Source organism: Carya illinoinensis, chromosome 3 (assembly GCF_018687715.1).
Source record: "Carya illinoinensis cultivar Pawnee chromosome 3, C.illinoinensisPawnee_v1, whole genome shotgun sequence".
In the NCBI taxonomy this organism is placed as follows: Eukaryota; Viridiplantae; Streptophyta; class Magnoliopsida; order Fagales; family Juglandaceae; genus Carya; species Carya illinoinensis.
This window is the reverse complement of record NC_056754.1, coordinates 49,931,615-49,941,600: the sequence shown is the minus strand read 5'-3', so window position 1 is coordinate 49,941,600 and position 9,986 is coordinate 49,931,615. Positions and strand designations below refer to the sequence as shown.

The 9,986-nt window shown below is 34.3% G+C and overlaps 1 protein-coding gene across 1 annotated transcript; it reads left to right on the top strand.

Moving 5' to 3' along the window:
- Nucleotides 1–5,463: 5,463 nt before the first annotated feature.
- On the top strand, nucleotides 5,464–9,091 carry LOC122304916. The gene is made up of 4 exons (XM_043117178.1): nucleotides 5,464–7,785; nucleotides 7,927–8,025; nucleotides 8,124–8,276; nucleotides 8,897–9,091. The coding sequence occupies exons 1-4, from the start codon at nucleotides 5,503–5,505 to the stop codon at nucleotides 9,089–9,091; spliced, it is 2,730 nt and encodes a 909-aa protein (XP_042973112.1). The 5' UTR covers nucleotides 5,464–5,502.
- The last annotated feature ends 895 nt before the right edge of the window (nucleotides 9,092–9,986 follow it).

Below are 9,986 nucleotides of genomic sequence, written 5' to 3'. Positions count from 1 at the left end.
GAAACATCTCAATATAAATAAATGAGATAGTTATGAAACGTATTCACTTGAGAAATTTGAGGCTTCTTTGATTTTCTTCAGAGACAATGAGAGATGTTGTTGGGTCCAATGATTTTCTTTTTCTACGAAAATGCAGGATCCAACTTGAGCAATTTGAGGGCTTTTATGGGTTTTTTGGGTGTTTATGAGTGGTTAAGGAGGGTTTGTGTCTTGTCCTTCAAGGCTTATTAATTGTAGGACAAAGGAATGAGAATTTGGGGAAAGCGTCATAGTGTTTGGCCATTACTGCATAGAAGCAGATGCATAGGCCTAGTGGTTGTGTTGGGATTTTCTTTCAGCTTTTTGATTGGAACCACATGTGAGAAAAACTTGGAAAAAAAAACGAAAAATATGGATAAAAACCATATCTAGTTGGGATTCATGATTTGAAATGGCAGTACCGAAACTGAAAGAGATATAGAGTAGAAAACTCACCTGTGAAATGGCAACTGGCACTTGTCTTTGATGGAGGAGCTCGACGGGAACGGGCTACTGACGAGGACGAAGTGGCAATGAAATTGTTTATGGCTCTTAACTATTGTCTTCGACGGAAGTGTTTATGGCAACGAAGAGGAGCTGGGGAGATAAAACATAGGAGGAAGAGAACAGAGCAAAGCTACGGAAAATAAACGAAATAGGGTTTAGGAAATAATAGAAAAAGCACATGACTTTGCTACAGTGTAACTCATATATGCACTGAGGATGAATTTAATATAACTAATATGTTGGATGACTTTCATCTAGCTAGTCCAATGTGGCCCAAATTCTGGTGAGTTTAGCTATTAATATAAGCTGCATTGACATTTGGCTAATCCAATACTCTAAGACCATCTTTTACAATACAAACGAATATTTCACCAATAATAAATCTAATTTTTTTTTTTAATTTTAAAAAATAATAGGTCCAATAGAAGTGGAAGCTTAGGGACATGGGAAGGGAGAGAAGCTCGGCTTTGACCTATTTTTCTTCAGCTTTTTTCATTTTCCACTTTTTTTTATACAAATTCAAGTCTATTTTCCCCTTGTTTCCAGCTTCTTCCTTTTTTTTTTTTTTTTTTCCAAGTTATGGTATATAGATGAGAAATATTTTATCAACAAATCATAAAATTAAATTCATAAATTAACGTGATTTGATAAGACACATTAAATTATAAAACGACTTTTATTATAAAGTAAATTTAACGTAACATGTGAAATCACGTCAATTTATGAATTTATTTTTATAAAATTTATTTGTGGTTGTATCATTTCTCTTATCAAATTTGTTACTATCCACCCATCTCTAACCTTCACGCATTCTACAATCTACGAACTCATTTGAATGTTAGAAGAATCTGAGTACAGTTCAATTTTAAACTGTATTTAACATTCAAACACATGTGAGTCTTCACTGAGTGCATTTCAATTTTAGACCTTGTGGGACCCACAACTAACAAAACAAAAAGAAAAGTAACTTCTTTCATACCTTTATTCTCTCTTCGTTTCTCTTTTCCCTAAAAAACTATCTCATTTTCCAGTCTCTTTTATCTGTAAAAGACCCACGATGCATTTCGAGTGACTGAGCTCACTCAAGCTAGAGACAAATGTCTCAAGAGCTGAATCGAGCAAGTCTTAATTTGTTGGGCAACTCAATTTTTTTTCCTTCTGCATTACATGCATCTTTTTTTACCGTTAATTAAATAACATGTAAATAAATAAGCGAGAGACAAATGTCTCAAGAGCTAAATCAAGCGAGTCTTAATTTGTTGGGCAACTCAATTTTTTTTTCCTCCCGCACTACATGCATTCTTTTTACCGTTAATTAAATAATATATAAATAAATAATAGAAGAAAACGTGGGCATGATACTGTTGCAATTTTATCAATAATTATTTTATTTTATTTTTATAAATTTAGAGTAAGAAAATTTTATTTTTATAACGCTGAGAATATTTTGTTTTTATTTTTTTGTATTTTTTTATATGTATTGATGAAATTTATGTTATTTATTAATAAAGGATTTAATAAATTAATTATTCAATCATTACAACAACTTTTCAATTATTGGTGAGTGTGAGCCCTATACTTTTTTCTAATTTTTCATAAATAATATTAAACTCATCTTAACATATAAACACATCTAAATTTATCCTAGATGAGCCTCACAGATCCCACTCCACCATCTCAAGTCAAGATTATTCATAAATAACTCAACTTAGTTAACCTCAACTCAGGATCCAAACCCAACCTAAATCTCCCCCTCCCAATCTGTTAGAAACCACCATGTTTTCCTAATCAGAAATGATTTGTGCAGTCGGGAAATGCAGTCGGCTGTAAAAAAAAAATTAATACGGGACTTACATGAAAAAAAAAATTATTTTTATAACTTTTTATAATTCATGTAGGTCCCTCTGAATATAAAACAATTTTTTTATAATTTTTTTTTATTCATTCCGTACAGCCGACTGCACGCCAACTGTATTTCCCGACTGTATGTAGCAAAGCCCTTTCCTAATTTCCTCAATGTTCTTATGGAGGTCCACTTCCTATAGGCAAGTTCTAGAGCATCTCCACCACTGACCGCTTCTTCTCAGTGTTTTTAATTTTGTACCGGTCAAAATACTGGCCAATATTTTGGCTTGTACCGGGCTACGTACCGGCCTATACTGATCGATATTTCGGCCTTTATTTTTTTTTTTTTCAAGCTACAATCTCATTTTTTGACTCTCAATTCAGACCAGTCTATTTATAATTTATATATATGTATATATGTATTTATACATAATTTATTCATATATAGATTATTATTTTGGAATATAATTAATATATATTTATATATATAATTTATTCATATATTGACTATCCCAAAACGGTACACAAAACGATACTGATATCGAAATATTTCGTTCCAGTGTCTTGACCGGTATGACATCCGGTACGATATTCAAAACATTGCTTCTTCTATCTTATTTTGTCTTTTATTTGTCATTTTCATACAATATTATCATTTTTTTTGGCTTAGTAAATTTGAGATGGGAAATGATTCTTCATAAAATTTAAAATTGAAATAAAGATAACTCAATGTTTCAACAGAGATAATATTTTCACTTTTATTGTAGTAAACAAAAATAATAATAATTGGACTAAAAAAAATATAAACACACTTAATTTTTCATAAGACTTTACGTAATATTTGATGCCCAGATGACTAACAAAAAAAAGGGGTAAATTGAGTTGTATTAAAAAAAATAATAATTATAAATCAAATATACAATATAAAATATAAATAAAATATGAAAGAATAATAAATATAAAAAATAAGAGTAAGAAAGAAGCAAACTCAGTATATTAACGAGGTTCGGCCTCACTGCCTACGTCCTCGCCTCAAGCTACCCATTAAGAATTCCTAAATTCACTATTTAACCTTTTTTAAGTGGAAAAATATAGTTACAAGCATAATTGTGCACTAATCTGTACATCAATGTAATGTGATTTGTCAAAAAGTAGATTTTATTAAAAATAGTGTTAATTTAAATTTTAAGTATGAATAAATCAGTATTGGTACACAGATTAGTGCGCGACTGTGCTTGTATGTAGCAAAACTCTTTTAGGTGGAGATAGAAACTTATTATACATTTGAACAACACCACTATAAAGGATCCTTATAGAACACCCTCTACACTTGCAATCACCTTATACGTGGTGATTCAACGATTCCCTGTATAGAATACTTTCTACACGCACAAGAGTTATATATACCCTTTTACTGATACAAGAGTTAATAGTGGGTAGGTTATCAGAAAACACTCCTCAATGAGTGAAATAAGAACAATACAATACAAACTATATTTCTCTCAAAATGAACAAGGATTAAGGCTCAATACTTAGAGAAGAGAGAATAAAAGTTTTGAATGAATGTTGTATGCTCTTGGTGTTGTTAATGTGAAACTCTAAAATGATCTATTTATAAACATATGAGAATTCATATTCAAATTTAAAAAGATTCACATGTCAAAGACAACATCATTTATTTTTTCAAAAAATTCAAATAAAATGTTCTTTTTTTCAATTGTCAAAGACAACATAATTCATTTTTCAAAAATTTCAAACCTAATCTTTTACTTTTGACATATGACAAAAGGAGCACACTTTACTTTTCAAAAAATTCAAAACTAATCTTTTTATTTTTTGCATATGACAAAAGGAGCACACTTTATTTTTCAAAAAATTCAAACCTAAATATCTACATTTTGCATAAATAAAAAATGTATCAATCACTTTTGAAAATATTCAAATAAAACATGCATATATGAAAGATGATAATCAATCATATTTAATATTTTCAAAGTTCAAACTTTTAATCATGTAATGCACATATGAAAGATGACAATTAATCAACTTTCATAATATTCAAATTTAATTTTCAAAATATTCATGCACATGTGAAAAATGTATTTTAATGTTTTATGATAAAATATTAATTTTGAATCTTAATACTAATTTCGAATTTTTAAGAGATTTACAACATTATTCTATTATTTTAATATAAATTTGTTTCATTCTTGCTCATGCTTGGTTCTTTGATGTGCTTGACTCTATTGTGTACACAATTTGAGCTTGAGATTTGAATTCATTTATTATCATCAAAATTCATGTGTAGATATATAATTATACAAAACTTAAAACCTTGGTTCAACAATATTTTTAAAACAAAAGTAATTTTAGAAAATATATTGTAAAAATAATAAAAATTGTTAAAAATACATTTATTTTATGGGTTGTGTGTAATAAAAAAGAAAAAAAAGATCACAAGAGTTCCCACATGAAAGGCTGAAAGCTAGCTAAATGAAGCGGCAATAACGCAATTAAGACTGAATATATGTTTGAGGTTGTGGTGAAAAATATAACTTATGATTATATGACTTATAACTTATAATTTAAATAATAAGCTCTATACTTTAAAAGTTATTTATTGTTTGATAAATATGTATTTAAAATACTTTTAAAGTTAATTATATTAATTTTTTAAAAATATATAATTATTTATAAGAACTTATTGATAAAAGTTTTAATTTGATATTTTTTAAAAAAGTAAAATTTTAATTTTTTTTAATTAATTAAAATATTCTTTTACAAATTTATCAAATATATAATATTTTTTAAAAAAATTAAACAATTAAAAATAATTTTTAAAATTTCAAACTCAATCCCGAACAGGCTAAACTCTACTGGCAAAACAATTCAAAAAGTCAAAGCAAAAAACACCTGAGGGCACGCACTGGTATCCGTATGGTAGTGGCAAAGTTGAATTATTTAGGAAAATCGAAGCTCAAATATCAAACCTCCCGATTCTCCATAACTATAAAAACCTCTCCGAGTCTCTCGCAGACACATACACACTCACTCACTCCGCTCTCTCGGGCTCCGCGAAGAGCGAAACACACACTCTCTCTCTCTCTCTCTCTCTCGTCCCGCGCGACCTCCATGATAGAACCACCTGTTCTATCTCGGCGAAGGAGGCCAAGTAGCAATCGAACCTCCAAGAAGGTCAGGCTTGTTTGCAGCTTCAATGATTCGTTCCAGACCAGACCGCCCTCGGGAAAGCTTCAGCACCCGGGCGTTGAGAACCGAATAATCTCCGTCGACCGCTCCATCGGCTTCTCAAAGCTCCGGTCTAGGATTTCGGATCTTCTCCCCACCTCCCGCTCTCTTTCCTTCTCCATCAAATACCAGCTTCCCCAAAGCACCTCCACTGACGTCCCTATCCTCGTCTCCGTCGCCTCCGACGACGACGTTCACTGCATGATGGAAGAGTACGACAAGCTCGAGCTGTACGGTAAGCACACCAGGCTTTGGCTCTTCGTTTGTACCGATGATAACGACAACGTCAGTGGCTTTGATGAGGTGGGCGGTAATTTTCTTGTGACTTGTTCGGAAAGTGACTGTGTGTGTGGGAAAAACATGGTTTGTCGTGTGAAGAGTGTCAGTGGTTTTGAGGCTCCAAGCTGTGAGAGTGAGAACCATATTTCTGGAGGAGGTCAGTTCGATGGTAAGGTGGCCAAGAATGTAGTGACATATGGGGATGATTCGCTTCGGAAAAAGGTGTTGAAAGAACAGTTGTTAGCAAAACATTCGGATTATATTGATGGGACCGCATGTGGTATTTCTAGTAGGGAGAACCAGAAATGTGATCCACCATTGATAGATCTGGCCCCTGAGCCCCAAGTTTCAACGAGATGTAATAGTATGAATCGTGGTTTTGAGGACCGTTATAGAGTTGATATGCTAGGTAATAAAATAGGGAGCATCAAATTGCCGGAGAGTGAGAATTATGGGAATCCACTTGAGTTTCCGGATTCTCACTTGCATCCTCTGTATCAATGTGTGGAGACTAGCAGTTCTGTGCCCTTTTTTTCAGGGCAGTATAGACTTTTAGGGTGTAACGTGGTTGGGGTGAATGCTGCGGTCTCTAGTCAGACAGTTGCAACCGCAGGAAGATTTTCAAGGCAATCGAATGGTCCCTGTATGGGTTCGACTTGTAATGGTAGCAATGCTAGTCAAGAGTTGGGGAATATTGAGCAGGCTCTGAGGAGTATATTGAACAGGGAGAACATTATGCCAAGGGAGGCCAATTGTCATCTGTGTAATGATCATTGGCTTAGGAGTGCTTATCCTCTGAGGTCTTCGTGTATAGGTGAAAGCTTTTCGGGTGGCTTACATCGCGGCATACGTAACCTTAGGTTTGGTGTATATGATACTAGAAATCAGCGAATTAGTTCATACCATGTACGTAACCATAGGCACAATCCAGTCGAGATGGGTAGCCATCGGACTGTTAAATTGGATGGAAGAATTCCCGTGGGGAAGTTCTACCATGGGCTGAGACCGAATTCGATCATCTCAAAGCAGGGTCAGTCTCTGAGGTTTTGTTATCCCAATTTTTTCAAACCGTGGTCTGGTTTCTCTGACCAAGCATTAGAAGGAAGGACGAACACGATGGATCCTGTCTTCAATGAAGTGATTCCATCTATTACTGTCCAGTATGGAAATGAGAAATTAAGAGAGCAGGATGGCCCTGAAATTTCACAATACAGAGAATGCAGTCCTGAGGAATCTCATTTAGCTTACCATGGTTCATGTGCCCGTAGTGAGAGTCCTTTGTCACCTGTGATGACTGTTGACGGTCGGGAAAATCTCTCCACTTGTTCTAATTGTATGGAGCCGTATCAAGCTCTGTATGAAAGTTTTCATGGAATATCCGCAAGTTGGCAGCCCATTGCTTGTGATCTTGAGAAGAAACCGCTCCTTATTGATGAACAGAAGGTGATCAACATCTCAAGTCTTTCAAATAACACAGGTCACAGCAATGAAACAGTATTCGGGTGCAATAATAAGCGACAAGGTGTGGAAGCAGGCTTTAGCTCATCGATCAGTTATAGAAATGGCTCTGATAACTTTCAAGGTGGAGTTGCATCTTCTATGAATGTTTGTTTTTATAACCTTTCATTGTCATCATCCAAAGAAATCGAACATTCTGCTCTCTTGTCTCATGGTACCAGCAATGTTATTGACGATTTGCTAATACATCGATCAAAACTTGTGGATCTTATGGGTGAAGGACAATTAAGCACCCATGCCCAAGTTGATGAATCAAATGGATTTGCACCTAATTCTTCCTCGCAGAATGAAGACAAAATGGCTAAGGATCACGTCAATGAAGATGATGTTCACCAATACCCTTCATCTGGTTCAAGTGTTGATGAAAATGTATTCACTAAGCTATTCTTTTTTCCTTTTTAATGGAAGACCAAGGAGAATTGAAGAAAGAATTATGTGCTGGCTTCATTGCTAGTAATTGGCAGTGAACTTTTAGTGCCCTTGACTTACTAATGGTTTTCTGGTTTCTAGGCTGACAATAATGAAAGTCGCAAGTGCTCTAAGGTAACTGGTGGAATCACTAGTGAGCTGGCTGTATTTTATACTCATCTAGCCAGGAGAGAGCTTCAGGTATTCCATCAAACATATATAATGCTTATGTCTTAGATAGATAGAGGTTACATTCAGTAAGACTTGACACAAAAGCTCCTTTCTGCCTTGTCATGCAGACTATTAGAAATACTGACCTTGAATATATAAGGGAGCTTGGTTCAGGCACATATGGAACTGTTTTCTATGGAAAATGGAAGGGCTCTGATGTTGCCATTAAGAGGATAAATACAAGTTGCTTCACTGAAGTCTCCTTGGAAAAGGACCGATTGGTAATTACTCATTTTCTTCCCACATTACCAGTGCTGAAATTATGCTGTTATCTGATTGTTCTAATAAATGAAATATTTATTGAATTTGATCTGTCTAATAAGAACTTCTGCTCAGCGTAAAATCACTAGTCTATTGTAACCATACAAATTTCGGTTTTAATTCGGTGGTTTAATCCTTGTGTTAAGTATTGATCGAGACTATGCGATGGTGACTATTATATTCTAAGCTAATTCCATATAAAGTTCTTGACTTCTTGGTAAACATGCCGGTGTTTTGACGCCTGAGCCGGAGATAATTTAATTTTTGAGCTGCTGATTTGGATGTGTGCTATCCATGAATGCACCATTTATTCTGAAGCTTTTGAACTCAAATTCCTTGTTCTTCCTACTTCAGTAGTTAGCATAAATTTGGAGCTTCCTCTCTTGAAATCTGTTAAAACTCTTACAAGAAGGAATTGTATGCATAGGTTTAACATAACAGAACCTTAAAGATGATGCTTGCCAGGGAACAATAAATTAGAGATGAGGGAAATGTCTCTACGTTACCATCAGCGCTGTAGTTGAGGAATGAAATCCTGTATACTACCTGAGCCGAATTATTATAATCTTCTTCTTTGCAGGTTGCAGACTTCTGGAAGGAAGCTCACATCCTGGGTGAGCTTCACGATCCAAATATTTTGGCATTTTATGGAGTAGTTACAGACGGACCCATGACAAATTTGGCAACAGTGACAGAATACATGGTCAGTGGTTCCCTGAAACAAGTTTTACGAAGAAAAGATCGGTATGGTGCTCATCTTGTTTTAATGGTGTAAGCTTAACTCACTTATAAAAAATGGTATAAACTATCATTCATTTAGTTTGACTATTTATTGTGAAACATGCTTGATAAGTTGTTTAGACATATCAATTTGGGGCACTCTTGCTACTTATTTTTTTATGTGATCCATGTTAAATAGATGTTAACAGACCTTGGCTTATATAATATAACCTTTCTGAAAGTCGACATTTATTGATTACTATTCCATGTGAGTCTTTGGACCACCCTAACGTGTGAAAGTGTTCAGGAATACTGCAAGTCCTAGATTTGGTTGATATAATTATTACATGGTAATCAATGGAAAACAAAATCTCTTCATATGAACCCTCATATGCTCCTCACCCATTTTACCATATGTAACATTATTTTGTTTCTTGTCAAAATTATTACTAATAAAAAAAAAAAACATTATTTTGTTTCTTGAAATCCATGCAAGGGAGGGAGGGTGGGAGGGATTCGTTGTAAACATCTGCCGTGTTATAATCGTGTAGTGCTTGGAAAATGTTGGGGAATAAGAATGAAATTAAATAGGCAAGTGAAGTAGCCAGGGCTATTTGGCAAACCTTTTTTTAACCCCTTGGGGTTGAGCTTGGTGGGAGATGAATGATCGGAGTTTCAGAATTTGAGAAGAATGTGGAGGAGTTAAAGGGTTTTTTCTTCTTTGGATCTCCATATCACTGGATGGCAGCAGTCCCAAATTTCGCCAGCTTCAGTCTTTTGGATTTTTCAGATATTTCTATCTAGGTGTTTTTAATATATACTTTCTATGCACTTGGGTAGTACCTTTCTCATTAATAAAAGTCTCTTATAAAAAAAGTGCTTACCATCATCAAGTATGAGTTGTGGGAGTGAGCATTTTGGGGTATATCTTGCAAGGGGTATGAACACCT

What these genes read in the sequence shown, in the direction of transcription:
- LOC122304916 (XM_043117178.1), top strand. Translation starts at nt 5,503, where the DNA reads ATGATAGAACCACCTGTTCTATCTCGGCGAAGGAGGCCAAGTAGCAAT. An exon ending in GTTCAAGTGTTGATGAAAAT is followed by an intron (nt 7,786 to 7,926) that starts GTATTCACTAAG and finishes TCTGGTTTCTAG; the next exon opens with GCTGACAATAATGAAAGTCG. An exon ending in TAGCCAGGAGAGAGCTTCAG is followed by an intron (nt 8,026 to 8,123) that starts GTATTCCATCAA and finishes CTTGTCATGCAG; the next exon opens with ACTATTAGAAATACTGACCT.